Source organism: Oryzias latipes, chromosome 4 (genome assembly GCF_002234675.1).
Source record: "Oryzias latipes chromosome 4, ASM223467v1".
Classification (NCBI taxonomy): Eukaryota; Metazoa; Chordata; class Actinopteri; order Beloniformes; family Adrianichthyidae; genus Oryzias; species Oryzias latipes.
In genome coordinates, this window is record NC_019862.2 from 18,337,456 (window position 1) to 18,358,058 (window position 20,603).

At 38.1% G+C, this 20,603-nt stretch overlaps 1 protein-coding gene across 8 annotated transcripts in view; it reads right to left on the minus strand.

Moving 5' to 3' along the window:
- Window positions 1-20,603, minus strand: part of atp11b (ATPase phospholipid transporting 11B (putative)) — a 46,131-nt gene that overhangs the window by 4,095 nt on the left and 21,433 nt on the right. For 2 of the 8 annotated variants that reach the window (XM_020702523.2, XM_023954362.1), the window contains exons 19-30: window positions 19,670-19,873; window positions 19,325-19,478; window positions 18,023-18,125; window positions 17,784-17,929; window positions 17,616-17,675; window positions 17,036-17,163; window positions 16,405-16,543; window positions 15,991-16,014; window positions 14,033-14,098; window positions 13,476-13,579; window positions 12,475-12,640; window positions 5,214-5,380 (exon numbers count right to left, since the gene is read on the minus strand). In XM_020702523.2, coding sequence (XP_020558182.1) covers window positions 5,214-5,380; window positions 12,475-12,640; window positions 13,476-13,579; window positions 14,033-14,098; window positions 15,991-16,014; window positions 16,405-16,543; window positions 17,036-17,163; window positions 17,616-17,675; window positions 17,784-17,929; window positions 18,023-18,125; window positions 19,325-19,478; window positions 19,670-19,873 — 1,461 coding nt within the window. Of the gene's footprint in view, window positions 1-5,213; window positions 5,381-11,278; window positions 11,365-12,474; window positions 12,641-13,475; window positions 13,580-14,032; window positions 14,099-15,990; window positions 16,015-16,404; window positions 16,544-17,035; window positions 17,164-17,615; window positions 17,676-17,783; window positions 17,930-18,022; window positions 18,126-19,324; window positions 19,479-19,669; window positions 19,874-20,603 lie in introns of all 8 variants that reach the window. The other 6 variants (XM_011474188.3, XM_020702524.2, XR_002289993.2 and 3 more) reach the window with 5 other exon arrangements.

Here is a 20,603-nt window from a genome sequence, read left to right on the forward strand (position 1 = left end):
AGACTTTGTTGACAATGACAGCAGTCAAATGTTTTCTGTAAGTCTTCACAAGGTTTTCACAAATTGTTTCTGGTATTTTGGCCCATTCCTCCATGCAGATCTCCTCTAAAGCAGTGATGTTTTAAGGCTGTCGCTGGGCAACACGGACTTTCAACTGCCTTTTCTATGGGTTTGAGATCTGGACACTGGCTGGGCCACTCCAGGACCTTGAAATGCTTCTTACGAAGCCACTCCTTCGCTACTTGGGCTGTGTTTGAGGACGTTGTCATGCTGAAAGACGCATCCAGGTTTCATCTTCAATGCCCTTAATCAGGGAAGGAGGTTTCCACTCAAGGTAACAAGTGGAGGACAGAAGATCCTCTTACAGAAGAAGTTACAGGTCTGTAAGAGGCAGAATTCTTGCTTGTTTGTAGGTGACCAAATACTTATTTTCCACCATATTTAGAGATAAATTCTTGAAAAATCAGGCTGTCATTTTCTGGATTTTTTTTTCTCATTTTGTCTCTCATAGTTGAGGTTTATTGAGGATGAAAATGACAGGCCTCACTCATATTTTGAAGTGGGAGAATTTGCACAATTGTGGCTGACTAAATACATTTTTGCCCCATTTTGTATATAAATGAAATGTCATTGCTTGATGTCTTCAAACTTCTATATTTTCTTTCAAAAGTGATGAGACTGGTCTAAGTTAACTTATTAAACAAAACTTTCTGAATTCTAGAACAACATGTTATATTAGAGTGACTTTTCCCTCATAGTTTTAATAAAAGCAATACTTTCTATTTTCTGCTACACGAATAAGTATTTGTCCTTTAAATGTATGATAATTTGCATCCCACAAAATTTCTGGTGAAAATCTAACAAATGCCAAAACAAGAAACTTACATTCTCTTTAAAAAAATAAATTAAAAAAAGGCTGATTTTAAAGCTATATTTGATGTCAAAGAAAGGACTCTAAGATCTACATTGGTTTAGATGCTCCTAGCTTGTTCTCTGTAGGGATGGGATGAGCTTAATTGCTGGATATATGAAGCTGAATGAGAGTTATTAAAAGGAAAAACAAATCATGATAAACAAGCAGCAGTCTTCCCACTTATAGCATCTTTAAAGCCTTTTTTCTTTTATGTTGAAAACTCCGGTAAAGCAGGAAACTATGCATCAAACTTATCTTCCAGCCTACAGTAATGAGCTTATCATTGAAAATCATGCACTTCACTTCTAAGTGGCCTCAACTGGTACCAAAGTGACTTTTCAGAAAGAAAAGGGAAAAATATTTAGAATATTAGAATTTTTAAAATAATGGGTTGAGGGTCGGTGGCTTGTACAGCGAGTCATCCTGAACCAAAACTAGCGACCAGTCAGTCTAAGCTGTACTGTATTAGAACCACCTTAAGAAAAGTATATGGAATCATGAACGTCGTCTTCAAAACTGCTTCCACACCAAGAGTGAAAGCTATCAACACATGCAACATCTTTACGCTTTTATTCTCTTATGGCAGTGGTCCCCAACCTCCGGGCCATGGACCGGTACCAGGCCGGTATATAGAAAAAAAATGTTAAATAAATAAAAACAAATGCTAATTTTTGGATACTTAAGGAAGTTTAATTTTGGAAAACTACTGGATTCTGTTCAGCACATCCATCTGTCACCCGTCACGTGACTTTAAGAAGCTGCTCAGATCACAAAGCTGGTAGCCCAATGCTTAAAAGCTAATAAAAACCAAAAATGAAAACGTATTTGGAAAGTTTCTTAGCGGGAAAAGACGACAGTTTATTAACAAATCAGAAACAATTTTCACAAATCAACAACTTTGTTAAATTGCATCTTAGGTCATCTGTAAAAAAAAAAAAAAAAAAAAAATATTAACGTTTTCATGTTTTTTTTCTTTTTTTAAACAAATTTTCTTGTACGCATTATACTATGAAAAACACGTTTTCAGAAAGCGGCAGCTTAAAAACATTACACGCAAACTTCGGCCCCTTTTTCGACCGGTCTGTAAAAATATTGTCTGACATTAAACCTGCCTGAAAAAAGGCTGGAGACCACCGTGTTATGGTACCATGATGTCATTTCAGAATAAAATGAGACAGTAAACTGCATAATTTTCAGAATAAAGTTCAGGTACACTAAAGCTTTTTCTTTTCCAGCATCCTTTGAAAATATCTAACGAAAACGGATCTTCGGGACGTCTGCACCTTTCTTTTGTATTTTATTTTTTAAGTAGATACCCATCACAAAAGTCCCAGCAAACCAACATCAACAGCGTTTACCATCAAAGTGCAAACAGGGATTACGGTCAGAACTTTTTCTCACAGCAGAGACCCCGACGACAACAGCGGCTCCACTCTGATCTCTACATGACCGCGTGAGATTTCAGAGGTTTTATTCTTCTGGTTTTTAGAATTAAACACAACTTTTTTTTATATAAAAAATGTATCAAATAGATATTTTATTTGATTTCTTTCACCCCTTGCCGTTTTGCTTTTACAGACGTCTTCTTCATCCTGAAAGGTAATCATGATCTTTGTCTTAAAACTATCAACCGTTTTCAAAAGACATGGTAAACAACAACAACAAAAAAGACACAATAAAGCCGCCCACAGTCTTTAAATAGACCCATGACTCAAACGGAGGTTGGACTGGAGGCGCTCTCACATGCCTCATCACTTGCTTGTTTATCAACCCAAACACCTGCTTAGTACATGGACTCAAGCAACCTTCTTCTCTACAACCCTTCTGGTAACACATGACAGAAAAATACACATATAATAAAAAGAAAACAAGCAAAAGCCCAGAACAAGCAGATTTATGACAAGAACAATACATTAACACATAAATAATTAAAAGAAAGTCGAACATTTCAGATACGTGAGGACAAAGACACACAGGAGAGGAAGAATGTGAGCGGCTGCACAAATACATACAGGATTACACCTACTATAAAATATCTAAAGCATCTGCTGCCTTCATGCGCTGAGACAGACTCTGGGCATTTGTACTTTGTAGGTGTTCGTAGAGTGGAAGCTGAGCTCCTTTAGTTTGAACCTTAAAAGGAGGTGAACTCCGTCCAACTGGAACAGCAGCACGTATAAAACAAGCACGCCCTCAGTGTTGGCCTCCAAATTCAAGATCCGCAGAAAAAATAAAAAGATTAGTAGATACACCTAAAGAGGATGTATTTTCTTTTAGGTAATGTCAGTCGAATGCTTTCATCTTCTACAAGTTTATTTAGTGCATGAAAGCCCAAAGAATACACAGGCATCCTCTGTATGTTATGCAAAATCCCTTTGCCTTTAAATATGAGTGCATTTCTATCCCAAAACATGATTCAGCTGCAGCCAGCATTCAACACTGCTACAGGCAACGGCAAGCAGCCACTTCCAATAAATACTGAATAAATACTTTGTGTATCATAGTAATAGTAAATATGCGAGCTATATTACGGTTAGCCGTCAGATTTAGAACACAGGAGTGGGTGGACACCCTTTTCAACATGGCAGTGTCCTAGCATTAAGGCAAAATGTGGATGAAGTTTCATGTCTTTCTCATTTCCTCGAACCAATGAAGCAAGGAAAAGCTCAAGGAGATGGGGGGTGGGGGGGGCAGGCGTGTTAGGTTAGCAGAGAGGTGTAAAAGAAGGGTAACGAGATGACTCACCCAAAAAGTGGGGGGTATAAAATTACAAAAGAGAATTCTGCCAATATTCTATTTACAATGTAAAAGCTCAGCATTTTTTTGTGTTTTATTTACAGCCTATTGGGGCACAAATTTCCTCTCTGTTGTATGAACCAAACGGCTTCCTCCCAAGGTCAGGAAAACAGATCAATCATTACTGCAGGATGGAAATCATTCCAATTAAATCAAGGGTTTTGAGGAAATCCCACCCTGAACTGACAGTGAATAGAAGTCAATTTCTGTGGTGGATATTCCACGTAAACTGGACTAATAATTATTTGGAAAAGCGCTGAAACAAAAAAGCAGGCTTTCTGCTCTCCCACTTAAAGTGGTTACATAACAGGATGATGGTATTTCCACAGATTAAATTCTGTCGGTGCAGCTGTTGTCTCCACTATTAAAGCTAATCCAGACTAGTTTTTATGTCCTAGTGTAGAGACGGCAGCTTCTGCTCCACTACAGTCTGCAGGTGGGGCAGCGAAGAAGAGGAGGAAGAGAATACAGTTTCATTTTTCATGCATGCAGCCATAACCTTTGTAAAAGAAAACACAAAACTTCAGACAAGCCGACATGCAATTGACACCACAACGTACTGAGCACAACCCTGAAAACGCTCGTGAATGGCGGTACATCTTCATTCCCCATTTAGTCAATACAGAGTTTCAAGAAGAATTGATTGCTCAGCGAAAAGCGTTGATCAGATCAATAAATCGATGACCTCACGGGGTCTCTGGGATTTAAGTGCAGACTGGGGAAACTGCGTGCTCATCTCCCAGGTCTTTAAAGCTACATGAGGGTAACGCTTTCCGTGAAGAATCAAACGGCTTATCATTTATCACCAAGAGGGCCAAAGTGACAGCATTGTAAAGTCTGCATCCGTTCAATAAACGGACATGACACCTTTAAGCGCATCTTTAGAGCTGCTTTGAACTCTGCAGCGTATACACATCCCCATTTGTTGCTTTAGTCAATTTTGATTTGACCATTGCCTGGAATCATCAAATTGTAATGAAGTGCATGAAAGATTAGATAGTTTCCTGTGAAAATCATCTAATCCCCATTGATTTTTATGGAAAATTACAGACAACAGAAAAGACAAACAGGAACGACAGAACAGATCATAGACGGTTTCAGACATTAGACACATGCGCCAATACACTGGAGTATGCACCAGTGGCACAGACATGACGTAGTGTAGCGTTCACACCAGCTGGGTGCGTAGAAAGGTCATCATGTCTGTAACTCAAAATGTCCTACCACCAAACTTAAATGTAAAAGTAAAAGCCTCAACAGTGCAGTTTATGCCACTCTAATGCAAATAAACTATAGTCATAAATCATCTTTTAGCTACATGAGACTGGCCTCTGCATCTATATGAAATGTAGCTTTTTAATCATGTTTGTTCAAATTACCACTATCCTCAACAATAAAAATCACAGCTGCGTCATGGTCATAGCAGCAGGCTTAATTCACGACACCAAAAGACCCTGGAGATTCATGGAGATCCATAATCATGGCTCCTTGATGCCCTGCCCACCTGTTGCAGCGGCTGGATGTGTGGCAATTGCTGGCGCCGGCTTTGCAATGTCCAGTCATTTGGTCCAGGAGGCTGGCCAAGCGGGAACAGCCACTTTGCCCTTGTTGGTAGCAGCACAGGGACTCCATACAGCTGAGGGCCTGCGCTGGGGGGGCTGATAGAGACTGCTGCAGAGCAAAGGTTGTGCAAGTGCAGAAAAAGAGCCAGAGACGGTGAGTGCAAAAGAATAAGAATGGTTGAAAGATGGGATGGGGGAAGGGGGAGAGAGATAAGGATGAAGAACAGAAGTGTGTGAGAAAAAAACAAGTAGAGAGAATATATTAGAATCAATACAAGAAAGACAGGCTGTCCCCCCCCCCCATTCGTCTCATCCATGTGTTATCTTCCACTGACAGAATGATAGGAGCAAATGGAGGAGGACTTATTGCATGCGGTCACAACACAATACATTAAAAACTTGCTACATGAAGGGACTGAAATGTCGCAAATAAAACATTCATTTCCACCTGCAAACAAATAAAAAACACACATTAAAGGGCAACAGGTTTAGACAAAAATTACTGGGAAAAATGTGTATTTTAATGGGATTAAAGTTTGATTCAGATCCTGTTAAAAAATATTGCGTCAAACTCAAGAAACTGGCAATGTGTCGAGGACTTCTCTCTTTGATCACTAGTACTAAAATAGAGTGAAGCTACGGATGCTCTGTGGTCGCCTGCCTCCTTAAATATTTTAATATTTTAAAATAATTTTTCAAAACATTATTAATGCAACCTTGGACTTGGCCCTGAAATCTCTGTCGACTCAGATGCATTTGTTAAGTGTGCATTATATTTAAAGAAAGACAGAAGAGTCTGTAAAAAAACAGCCTGGACTCTAAAATAATGATTAATGTGTGATAAAGAATGGATAAAGCAGCTTCTAAAGAGTTGCAGATACAAAACACAGAAGTAATAACACGGTTATGGATCACTATAATTGTCTTTCTTTTGTTTGTGTTTCTGGGAATTGTTGATTACTTGTTGGATAAATTTAAATAAAAAAAGCTCTTCAAAGAAATATACCGTAGTAAAACCTCTACAGAAGAAAGAGCGATCACATCTATAATGTGTAATGTTGACTCTCCTTTTCGTAGAAATAAGAGGGGAAAAAAAGAAAGTTTAATCAAAAACATGAAGACCTGTACAACTGGTTGCTTGATTACTAAAATCATTCTTTAAAACTATATAAATGATCTATAAAGCTTCCATCAGTTTAGGAGAAACCAAAGGTTTGACTGGGATTTGACCTTTACTCTGATCCACGTTTGGCATAAACTCAAACTTTTTTTGCTGTTTGGATGGCAACAGCGAAACACAGTGACTTCTAAATAAACTATGAAGCTTAAAGTGCTGAGAGGAAATAAATGCATGGTTCAGAGCTTCTGCTTCTCTTGTAACATATTGGTTTTCATTGGTGATGGAAATTGATTTGTGACGCTGCTGGGCAAAAGTTGGAAACAAATATTTACTCCAAACCGTTTAAAATGGTACAACACAATTATGGTCATCAAAGTTTCTCAGATTGTTGTTTGAAAAATACTCTCTATCTAATGACATCTTGCTCAAGGCACAAGTTAATAAATGAACTGCTAAAAGCTTAATTTAAGAACTGTAAATTAAATAGAAACACCCAAAAATGAGGATGTGTGATGTATATAGGAGTGGATCATTTCTGAAAAATATACATTTTGTTTTTTATTTAAGGATGAGGGCATTTCACCTTAGAGTAACGCTAAAGTACTCTCTATAATCATCTTATTTTGTTTAGAAAAACAAATGACAGAAGATGTTTGACCCTATCACCTGGAAGCAGAGTCTTACAATTTTACAACATCTGAGATGACATTTTACAAGTATAGTAGGGCTGCACGATATGAGGAAAACTTGTGATGTGTGATATTAGTGATCAATATTGCAATGACCATATAACTTGCGATAAATTAATAAATAGCAACAACAACAACATTTCACTGCAACAGTTTAATTTAAATAAGAGTCAAAATATTTTAAATTTTACTCCAAATGACCATCGACTACATTAGAGGCGTACATCTAACATAAAAGCTCCATCCGATTGGTCAACAACGTGAACAGCTATATCTGATTGGTCAAAAGCATAAAGGAAGTTATTCAATTTGTTAAATAGTTCAAGTTGCCATAAGATTGTTTTAGCTATTTAAGGTTTACAATTTATTGCGATTTTCGCTCAACTTTTGTGATATGGATATTGCACAGCTTGAAATTGCGATAACGATAAATTTGTGATTAATTGTGCAGGCCTAAAGTCTAGCATATATATGGAGTAAAAGTAATAGTAAAAACTGTTTGAATGGTTTTTAAGTCTCTTAATTTGTCAGTTTAAAAAAAAAAATCAAATTCAGACTAAAAAGGAGCCTCAAAACACCAAAAACACAGATAAATCACAAAGCATGATGAAAGCAGGTTGAATGGAAATATGGGAAACAAGCCAACATGCCACCAGCATTCTCTCTTTGTTTTAACTCTAAACCCATACCTGATCAACAACAGTGAGGGATGGATTGAGACCAGGTTAGAGAAAGTCAGGCACAGTGATGGTTAGGTGGGGGAGGACAGTCAGTCACATCTGGGCTGGGAAGGGTGAGGTTATTCATAAAAGGGCAGGGAAGGGCGGAGTTAATTGTGACTGGGTGAGACAGTATGGGGTCGTTCAAGTACAAGGTGTTTCTGACAGGAGGCGATGCAGAAACACTATTTTCCTTTTTCACAATAAAAAGCTAGCATGGGAGCAGCTGTGACATCCAGCCATGAGGTAATGAAGGCTGCCGGACGTGTGCAGGTTACTGCAGCTTTGACGGGATGCACAGGGTCGGTTGCTCCTTGGGGGGAAATTGGGGCAGTGAGTGTACAATGGGGTAAATGGAAGTGAAGTACATGTGAGGTACTACCTAGGGGGAGCAAGGGTCTGGGCCGGGGGCAGCACGGGGAGGATAAGCAGCTAGCAGGTGCCAATTGTCCTCCCCTGGCCTCCGCTGGGCTTTAACAGGGTCATATTTTGGGCCGACTGAAGCCTCACCCTCTTCCATCTGAAGGACACAAGATGCTGACAGTGAGCCCTGCTGACTAACCAAACAGCTTATCCATCAGCCATGAAGACTGCTGGTAGGTTGGACATTAACCCGGTAACCAAGAGTATAGCCCAACAACACAAAACAAACAAAGGCATCGTAGTCATTTAGACTTGTATTCAATCTATGATTGTTTGCTAAAACTAGAAAGCTGCTCGTGTGACCGGATCTGATAACTGAATTCCGTTCAAAGCTTGAACTTTGGATCAAGCCGTATTTCAGCTGAACAGAGGGAAAAAATAAAGATTGATTCCCATATTTGTGAACTTTGGAGCCATTACATTTTACGTATTACATTTTTGAATAATACTTCAAAATTTTAGGACTCAATACAAGCATAAACAACTCCAGCAGCACACTTGGATTGATTGGCCAGTGCTGATAATTTTGCAAAAGGAAAATCAATCAATAAAGCAGGCAAAATGATCTCCAGAAAAGTTTTGTTTATAGAAATGAGCATTTTCAATCTCCTTGGTGGTTGGTAAAACAAACAATCTACACAAACCCATGCAAGTTATAAGAATTAACTTGAACTTTCTTCCAATTGACCTTATTGTACATGTTTGGCTAACAAATATTGAGATCTATTTCTTCTTGGTCTCCTGATGCATATCAGAACATCACTAAAGTGAAATGATAGCGAATCACAGGTTTGCATGGGTTGATGAAGCATAGCCCTCATTTAAAAAAAAATAATTCCAAACTGGATGGGGAGGTAGGTAAAGGTACCTTTAAGACTATAAACAGTACAAACAATTAAGCAGAAGTTTAAAGCATTTGTGAGATTTCTTTAAATAATGTCGATAAGCAGCAGATTTAATATCACAAGGAATTAACCTTCTGCTACATGCTTTACAGCTACAGAGAAGGGAAACTATGACTAAGAGCCCTCTGGGCTGTTCTGTCAGTACCTCCATCTCTTCAAATAAGGTAGATAAAACCAAACACAATACAAGCTACTGAAATTAGTTCAGCAGCACAGCAGTAAAGAAAAAAAAACATTTTAAGTAAAAGGATTTCAAGAATCCAATTAAGGATACAGAAAGAATTGTGTGACACGGGTACAGAAAATGTGACATCTATGATCTTAATTGTTTTCAGATTTAAAACAGATGAGACCAGATTTGCCTACATTATTTAGCACAGAAAAACACACTTAGATGCCAGTTTTTTTTTTTTTATTTAACAGGCATTCATTTAACCCAATCCTTAAGCACATTGCATTTAAACTAGATTTTGTCTTGACCCTCCATATACTGCCTACAAAATTATCAAATGGAATTAAGATTTCTTTTAGAAAAGACAAAAAAAAACTGGCACCTTAATGGACTTTAAAGCCGTTCTAAATAAACAGATTATCATTTTTCCTGGTAGAGATTTAGATCTGTTGGTCATTCATTTTTTACATGCTATTAAATAGGTATATAAATAGGGTATGCGTGCATGGAAAAGCATTAACACATACTTCAAAAAATACTGAGCTTATAAGTGTTTGCAGATCAGAAGATGCAAAAAGAAAACCTGTAATTACTTAGTTCCAGAGAGCTATTTGACTGCGAACAGCTTTTTACTTAAAGAAAAAGTTTTCATTTTTTATTCTGAAATGGTCATCAAGACAGTGACGTGTCATGCTGCTGTTTAAGATGCTCACTCATGCAGAGACAGAACATCAATCGTCTTTGTCTGTCTACAGAAACTGTGCAGGTTTCCAAGGCAGAGGAAGCTTCCTCAACCAGTTTGAGGACTTTAGGCTGTTCAAAAGCACAGGGATGAACTCTGAGTACAGAGAAACTAATGGTTTGATGGCTGCACCATGCGTTGGTCTACGTTGTACCCCCAAAAAAAGTGAGTGGCATGCTAGACTGTGTGTACGCATTCGGAACAAAATTACTCGATAATGGTAAGTCTGACAAGCCAGCATAGCAGACCTATGCCTTTAAAATCAAGACTTCAAAGGGGACCGTTGCATCTCAGCACTGCCTTCAGATTCAAACCAGTGCAGGGCAGGACTGTATGAAGTCAGTGGGGGAGGCAGGGTTCACATCCTCAGGGCAGCCATTCATTCACTGATCCGTCCATTTGCTCATGCAATGAAATACTATGATGTGAAGATGAGTAGGGTCAAAGAACACATATGGGCTACAATAGTGCCAAACATGCAGCAACAAAAGAGCTCAACATAACATTCTTCTGCATGGGTTCCAACCCCACAAGGCACCAAACCCATCTTCAGCTGTCCCACCTCGACCACAGAGAATGCTGATTGGCTTGTCTAGAGCATGCAGACAAGACGTAAAACCCGGGGCCCGACTCCCAAGCTAACAGCATACTAAGCTGATGAGCTGCTAGTGTAGGAAACAGCCTGAGGGAGGGATATGAAGAATAGTTGAATGAAAATAAACAGGAGTACCTATTTCATAAACCAATTCTGTCATAACTAAGACTGGGTAACAATGGAAAAATACAGATTCAATTTTGATTCCCAATTTCTATTCGGTTAGAGTAAATATCTACTTGCAAAATTTAAGTTCAAACCAATTTGCTAGGTTTTGAATAACACTTTTCATCTAACTAGTGATATCAACTGAACAAAAGTGGAAGTTTCATCAACTAGATCTTAAATTCTTACATTAAAAACTCACTGAAAAGGGTATTTGCCTGCATTAAAAAACAACCCCTTTCACTAACTGCAAAGTGTTTAACTGACTTAATGTAATTCAAAAGTATGATTTCAGATAGGAATTTAGATAAATATTGCATGGAGCAAGTTAGAATGTGTATTTTACCTCAGCAAGGTAAAATATAGAACTATTTCTGTTAAATAAAGCACTCCTGTAGTTAATTTTCCCCCTCTTTTTATCTTAATTTTAAACAATGAATGTTAATGCCAGGGCTGAATCGATGGCAGATCCTCTACCTAATTTTGCCCAGCTGGCTCTTGGCTCTGGACAACGGCTGCAGAGCGATGAAGTCATCACCTATCACCACTCGGTTGGAATACATCTACACCAGGAGAAGACAGACGAAGGGTTAAACGAAGAACACACAGATAGGTTAGAATACTAGCTCTCAGTCACACATGTCTGAGGCTGACAACCCAACATACCAAAAGAGAGACACGACAGGACAAAGGTTAGAGCAGAAACAACAATCACCACACAGGATAAGGAAAAGCTCATTTCTCCAGTGATGCAGGAAAAGAATATCCAGAAAAAGAGGACCATATCTGATGCATAAACCATTCTCAGCACAATGAATCAATACTGTAACAGAGCTGGTCATTATGACAGTGATGTTCCTTCTGCTCTCATCTGTTATCAGGGAGCAGTCATGTGGTGATAATACGAACACCATGACGTCCCTGTTAAAAGTGGGTTACTCATCACCACTGACGCTGAAAAAATGTGAATCCACACGCAAAAACCTTTTTTTGACTCAATACAGGATTGTAGTGAACATGGATTGAGCAAACATCTATTTCTATGCTTTAAAGCAGCTCAGAAAAAAACAAAATATTTAACTAATGGAAAGCCTTTTGCTCCAGCAATTTATTTATTACTTTTAATTCAATTTTAGCTTGAGTCTAGGCCTGAAAAGCTTCAGAATGCCTCTAAATCTATGCAAAATACTTTATCTTGTCACCCTCTGGCTTTGGTAAGGGACTAACTGACAGTCAACCTACTCCAATAATTAAAAACAAGGTCATTTATCAAACCTTTCACTATCAATGGATGTTTCAGTATTTTCTGTTCAGTATTTTATTTCCATTTCAAACTCTTTCAAGTTGTTTTTCTCATTACACACATTTTACTCTTCAAAACATGCTTATCTTTGAGAAAAAGAAACAAAAAAGTACAGACCTGTTAAATAATTCTTCTTTTAACAACCAAAACCAACAAGAAACAAAATATTAGCAGAGAAGATACAAATAAAGTTGACAAGCAAGTCAATTGTTTGGCTATTGATACATTACTATGAGATATATAATAACATTAAGAAATTGTTTGTCGAAGATTTTTAAAGTCAACTTAAAGTGCAGTAAATACAGGATTGGAATAATAACTTCCTAATCAAATAATATTCTTATCTCAAAATCAAGTATCAGAACTGTACCTGGCTCTTCTGGGTGCTGGTGGGCTGCAGATGTCTGTAGAGGACCTTCTTAAACACATCAGGAGACAGGCAAATGATGACGATGATGATGATGGCAAACCACGCTGAACCGCTGGATAGAAGCTGCACAAAAACAAAGTACATATCCTGGGTGTGCAGGAACGGCCTGCAAAGAGCAAAAACAAATAGTTGTTACACTATTCACAACAGGAAACACAACATTTCAACAGTGAAAACAATTATCCGGTTTATCTTGAAATGATACCAACTTTTGTTAATGTCTTTGAAAAAAAACACACACAAAGCATAAAAAACATAAAGGAAATAACAAGCCAGACAATCGGGCTCACTTTTGTCCCATTCACACTAAATTAAGGTTTTGCTGGTAGTTAACATGGTGCTCTCAGGACAACTTTATCGTTCCCTGGCAGCAGAGTTTAATGACTGGTTTCCTTGTCAGGGGGCAAATTATAATTATGGCCTAATATTGCACGAGTGGCTCCTGAAATGTGTGGTAAAGAGGTTACGATTGATTTTCTCGCCCAGACATCCCAGAGGCTAAACGCAAACGGGTCTAAAACAGATATTTTCCAAATGTGACAGCATAATATTAGCAGTTAAATCCAAAATCCCAGCAAAACGAAAAGAAATATTGCAAATTAATATTGTATACATACTTTAGAAAATAAGTTTTAAAATAAAACTGTGAGGAAGGTAAATTGAAGGGCTGTTATTAGAGCTGCTTATGGCGCCTGTGTTGTTTTACAGAAATACTACAATACTTCCTATATACCCCATACAACATATATATATTTATTTAAAAGATTGTTCTAGAAACTCTTGAGTATGTGTTTATTATTTGCAAAGAATTCTTTCTAAGCCCTGTATTATAAGGCAATAACAAATGTGACAGTGTAATACTTCTGAGGGGACAATTTCAAAACCAGATAAATGGTTGAGATCCCAAAATAATATTAAAAACAAAAATCGTGTACTCTTACCAGATAATGCCTCCATAGAATAAAGAGAAGATGAAATAGAATGCAATAGAGCCCCAGGTCACAAAATGGTGCATCCAGGTCCAAAAATGAGTCTCTAATGCAATCTGCCAAAAAATGAACGAAAAAGAGGAGAAGACAGCAAAGTTACAGTCACCAGTGAAGACACACTGATGAATTACAGCTATTTGCTCCAAGAGGGATCATGACCTCTTAATCTAATAAACAATTTCTCAAGTGAACAGCTAATGATGACATTCTCTTCCCAGCATGTAGCATTTCTCTCCTTCTAATGTGAAAATGCAAGTGTTGCTGCGTAAACATGTTACTTTTTTTTTTTTAATTCATCGAAAATAGTAAGCCCTTAAACTGGAAATTTTGGAGGAAATTAAAGGTTTTTATTAATTTATTTTGATTAAAGAATATCTTCACTATCAAAACCATCTGCAATATTATGAACCCTGGAATTATTGTCTGTTAAAATACAGTGTAGCTTATAAAACCAGCAGGAATAAAATCCATACAAAAACTTTATCATAACCAGAATGTAGCAATATTACCTTTAATGTGACAGTAATCACCATCACTGTAAAAACAAGTGTTCCAAACGTCCAATTCCCAAACATCTACGAAAACAAGTACAGGGGTCATTAGCAATAACTGCAGCACACAGCATTTTTCATTCGATGAAAATAAACTATGAGTACTGAAAATAAGAAGCTTAATTTCATGCACAGATATGGTTAGTAGCAGTACAGCCAATATATATACATATATATATATACAGTGGGGCAGAAAAGTATTTAGTCAGCCACCAATTGGGCAAGTTCTCAGATTTCAAAAGATGACAGAGGCCTGTCATTTTCATCGTAGGTGTATCTCAACTATAAGAAACAAAATGAGAAAAAAAATCCAGAAAAATCACATTTTCTGTTTTTCAAGAATTTATTTGTAAATTATGGTGGAAAAAAGGATTTGGTCACCCACAAACAAGCAAGAAATCTGGCTCTCACAGACCTCTAACTTCTTATGTAAGAGGATAATCTGTCCTCCTCTCCTTACTCATATTAATGGCACCTGTTTGAACCTGTTACCTATACATAAAACGCCTGTCCACAACCTCAAACAGTCACACTGCAAACTCCACTATGGCCAAGACCAAAGAGCTGTCTAAGGTCACCAGAAACCAAAAGGTTGACCAGCAACCGGCTAGGAAGACTGGATCTGCAATAGATAAACAGCTTGGTGTAAAAAACCGTGGGAGAAATTATTAGAAAATGGAAGACATACAAAACCACTGATAATCTCCCTCCATCTGGGGCTCCCTGCAAGATCTCACCCCTGGGGTCAAAATGATCACAAGAACGGTGAGCAAAAATCCCTGAACCACACGGGGGACCTAGACGTGTCCCCCTGCTAAAGCCAGAACATGTGCAGGCCCGTCTAAGGTTTGCTAGAGAGCATTTGGAGGATCCAGAAGAGGATTGGGAGAATGTCCTATGGTCAAATGAAACCATAATAGAACTTTTTGGTAAGAATTTTACTCATCATGTTTGGAGAACAAAGAATGCTGAGTTGCATCCAAAGAACACCAAACCTACTGTAGAGCATGGGGGTGGAAACATCATGTGTTGGGGCTGTCCTGGGACCAGGACGACTAACCTGTGTAATGGCAATAATGAACGGGGCCATGTATTGTCAAGATTTTGACTGAAAACCTCCTTCCATCAGCAAAGGCATTGAAGGTGAAACATGGCTGGGTCATTCAGCATGAAAGATTATAAAATAAAATATTGAGTTAAACTTTTGTTCTTGACTAGATGCTTATTTTACACCATATTTACAGATACATCCTTGAAAAATGAGAAAATGTGATTTTCTGGAATTTTTTTTTTCATTTTGTCTCTCATAGTTGAGGTTTACCGATGATGACAATTACAGGCCGCTGTCATCTTATTTAAGTGGGAGGACTTGGACAATTGTGGGTCACAAAATACTTTTTTGCACCACTGTATATATGTTTTCTAAGGGAAATTCTGAACTCTGCTCTTTTGTCGACAGTGAGATTTGGTATACATTTTCTTAGTGCTGCCAAAAGGTTAAGAACAGAATTTTCATTTTAGCTCGTTAGAATTCCGTAGGATCCGGCTGGTATCACTGAAAATGCTGGCTTGACTCAATATCTGATTTAATTAGATTAAATCAAATATACATCTATTTTAAAGCTTTCCAATTGGTTACAAAAAACTACATTTAGGAAAGCAGCGACTTCATTTAACTTCAGTTAATAAGATTATAAACTGTTACATTAAAAACAAACAAAGTATGTTTTTGGCAAAAGGTCGAACGCAAAGGCTTTACTTTTCATCTCCAGAATACCATGCAGATGTACTATTAAAAATGCCCCATTTGATCTAAAAGAACCTATTTTCAAATGTTATTTTCAACTGGACATTTTCGGAAGTCACTATATTAACCTCCAAGGAGATACGCATTCAACTGTAGAGCAGACTCTTACCAGCTGCCTGTTAGCTCGCAAGATCTGAGGACATGCACAGCATGAAGGCAGAGGGAAAAAGGCGCAATTAAGAAAAGATGGAGGAAGGAAAAGACAACCAAGAGAGAAGAATCAAAGTAAGTGCATTTAAAAATGTTTGATTTTATACAGAAAAGAGGTAACAGCAAGAGGAAAAAAAGATTTATCAGTTAACTAAAATGATGAAAACAGAAGAGAAAGAGCAACATCTCAGAAAGACTCCACATGAATGTCAAGCAGTATTAAGAAACATCAAAAATGATTTTAAAAAAAAAAAAGCATTCCAACAACTACTATATATATATTCTTGTGAACTGCCAATTTTCAGTAGGTATAATAAAAATTTGTTTCAAAATGTGTTTTTTAATACAATTTTTTTTACTCTATGACACACACCTGCCCGTTGCCCATAAGAGTTGTGTCTTCTCCCATAAGTATGTAGGATCCAAAAAAGAAGATGAAGGCATGACAGAAGCCCAGCACAGTCCAGTACAAGAACGTCCGGAAAGACAGCAGGGAGTTCTTGCGGATATCTCTGTTAATGACAGTAAACATAACACTAGTCCAGACGTTGAGCTTCACTGAAATCCTTGATAAATGCCTTTCACAAAAGTTAACAAAAACAAAGTAAAAAAAATTAGCAAGCCTCGAGTTTGGATCTAAGCAGGTAAATATTTCAATACTTAGAAGCTAATCAATTTTGATACATGGAAGCAAATCAATCCCGGTACTACTTTACTACACCCCTGAACCTCCCCTTGTTCTTCTACAAGTCCTCTATCCTTTTTTTTTTTTTTTTAATTGGTCCCCTCTCTCAGGTCCTAATCTCCCAATCTATTTACCTCGACTATCTCCAAAACATCTAACATTAGATGACCTTCGGAAGCTTTGATTTCTGATTCTATCCATCCTCGTCACTCCCTAAAAAACTCAAGCCTCTTCTGCTCTCGAGGTGGTTCCATCTTTAAAAGACTGTTAACACTTGAAGTGTTGCTCAGAATGGTGGATGATGCATGCATGACCTTACCTGTACAGGCAGGGTTTACTCTGCAGTACGTGTGGGTGGACCAGCTGTTCAAACAGACTGTACACCAGGATGGGCAGCGAGGTGAAGCAGATGTTGTAGAGTGTCAGATAAACACTGTCATACAGAGTCTGGATGGGACAGAGGCAAAATTTCACTCAACAATAACCAATTAATAAAGGTAATGTCCCTGCCAGTGCGGATGAAATGCATGAAATAAGAGGAATGCTGGAGCCAGTCCATCGCAGGGCCACACAGACAGACAACCACACACTCACATCTACACTTAAGGGACAATTTAGTGACCAATTAATCTATGCAGCGTGCTTTGGCCTAAGGGAGGAAGCTACAGTGCCTGGAGAAAACCCACGTGTGCAACAAGGGAACATGCAAACTCCATGCAGAGAAGGTTCAGCTGGGATTTGAACCAGGGCCTTCTCTCAGCAGTATTTATAGGAACCATTTCAATAACATAAATGACACCACTTCAGATCTACTTAGCATAAACATTTTAGAAGGAAAGAAAATGTACTGAATATACTAGAGCAAAACATAAAATAAATTGGAAGGCAAAGGGACTTACTTGTTGTGAAAACAAACAGAAGAACTGGTATAAAAACTGCGGTGTAATAAAACAAACATTCTAAAAGAGACAGAGTGAAACAAAGACACATTTAGACAAACCCTCACATTAAGAACTGACAAAAATCCTGATGTTAATCAAAATCCCTGAACTGCCACCGGATCTTACCTTATAGAAAAAGTACTGTACAAGGGTAGCAATTCGAATGTAGTAGAAGTGACCGTGGACCAGCAGTAGTTTAGCCAGGAACTTAAACCTGGCAATTGCATAGTCACTGTTTCTCACGGCCTGACGACCTTCCTTTCCCATGATACCTGTACACATTTTCCACATAAACACAGAAAAATGTAAAAGGAGCCTGCAGAATACAAACTACATGTTTGATCGTACTGTCAGTGGGCATTTACCTATGCCGACGTGGGCTTCTTGTATCATACTGACATCATTAGCCCCATCCCCAATTGCTAAAGTGATGGGTTTTTCTGGGGAAGTCTTCAAAAGTCGCACAACCTAAACAGAACAGAGCGTTAAAGACATGTTAAATATTGTTGACACTAGGCCTGCACAATATACCGCAAATTTATCGTTATCGCGACATCAAGCTGTGCAATATGAATACCGCAAAAGATGGCGAAAATCGCAATAAGTGGTTACCTTAAATGTGCTAAAACAAACTCATGGCAGCTTGAAATATTGAACAAATGAAATAAATCCCTTTATGCATTTAACCAATCGGAAGGACCCGTTTACGTTGTTGATCAGTCAGATGAGCCCTTTTATGTTTGATGTTTGCCTCCCACGTCGACAAGGGTCACTTGGAGTATAATTTTTAAATTGTTGCAGTGAAATGGAAATGATGTTTTTGGTTGTTTTGCTATTTGTTTATACACCGCAAATTATATCGTTATCGCAATATTAATCAGCAATATCGCATATCGTGAGTTTTCTTCATGTCGTGCAGCCCTAGTTGACACCATGTTCAAAAAGACTCAAAGTCATTTCACAAGAGATATCACAATACAACAACACAACTCAATACTTTTTCAATGAAAATAGTGTTCTTTTATTATTTTTGACAATACATAAGAATAATTTGTGCAAGCCCTTATTGGAGAGACCTTTAACTGGGCTACACAAGTTGACTTCAGTTCAATGTGAGCTATTCTCTAGCTGTCCTGTTGTCTCTGGGAGGAACAGATAGATGCAGTCTGCATACTTGAGTGGAGTCAAAGGCTGGACATCCAGTTCCATCCCTTATAATTGAATTTAGCTGCAGCTAGACGTTTCAGTTGAATCTAGATGGAATTAGTTTTACATGTCATGAGATGTGTGCTGTAAGCATAAAAGGCAGCCTACTGCCTGGTGCAATTTCATTAAAATTTGCGGTATAAAATAACCAGTTTTGAGGAATAGAACCCTCTGCATCCCTTTCACTTCTTGTTTTTTTTAAGCAAAGGTTTCTTACATTTTTCATTAAAGAGCCATACTTTCTCAGAATGTTTCAAAAGGGAAAACCTCTTAGTTTTTGCAGCTTTTCCACTGATGCATGAATGATTAAAACATAAAAAGCTAAATAACTAAATGAATGAACCAATGCACGCTGCTTAAAACAATACAAGGAAATGACCTGTCTTGATAGACAGCAGCAATAACACCTTCATACATGGATGCCACCCATGGGTGACTTCTGCACAGCAGTAGGTTATTACCTTAGCTTTCTGCAACGGGGCCATACGGCAGCACAGCACAGCGGAGCAGTTCTTGCACACTTCCATAAACAGCTTCTCATGTTCCCTAAGAGCTAAAGACAGACTGGCCCCATCTACAACCAAGCCATGCTGAATGACGTGGTCCTCTTTGATCCTGCAAGCAAATAGAAAAAGATGACCATAAAGGAATATTTCATTTGAAAGGTTTAATTTTTGTTACAATAATAACATTAATTTAAAAAAAATTGTAAGTGTGCATGGGTTTTTTAATTAACTAAATAATGAAATATTGGCATTTTAAGTAGTGAATCAGTCACACGCACGCACACACACACACACGTCTACCTTCTGGCCAGTCTGCGGAGCTGCTCAGCACACTCATTGTCAGAGCGTTGTTGCAGAAGCTCCAAGATGTTCATGGTTCTATGAAAGTGGCCGCAAGACAGGCTGACGCTGACCGCCGTTTCATGTTTATCCCCAGTCAGCACCCAAACTTTGATTCCTGCCAGTCGCAAAGCCTCAATCGTCTCCTGGACTTTGTCTTGAAGCCTGATAATTCGGATGAGGGGATATATTAATGAATATGTTTGGATGAAAACACGGCGTTGGGGATTTGAGAGTGCAGAAGGTCATCTTAGGAGTGTCCTAATGTTTGCCCTTTTTTGACCACAGCCTGAAACACATTTTTGGACAGTTAACATGATCTGAAGTGATGATGCCCATCAGCACTGCGCTTGGAATACTCGGCTGAAAACAGAAATGTTAGTCATGCCTTCCATGCTTTGATTATGACCATGTGTGCCCTGGGAGAAGTTCATCTTTGACACAGAAACAGAGAAGCAAACAGGAGACAGCAAAACAATAAACCAAGTGTGAAAAGCTGTGGTCTGTGTAAGCAGATGGTGAGTGGATACTAACACATAGTAGCATTCATTGCCAGGAAGAGCTCATTGAGATGACGCGTGCATCTCCCTGCTGATTTTACATTGTTAGCTGGAGATTCACACTCATATAGCACAGCACACGTCTGTTTTGACATTGTTGCTCATTAATAAGTAAGGCTAAAATTATTTCTTTTAGTCGACTCAAAGAATAACATTTCACTTCAGAAACAAACATTACTTTAACCAGTAATAACTACCAATTTAATAACTCCCCGTCAATTATTAAAAAAAAGAGATGGAGGTTTAATTTCTCTAGTGACATTTCTTAAAAGATTAAGCACAGCACTATAAAGAAATCCCTTAGGATAGACAACACAACTGCAGTGGTCTTAGTT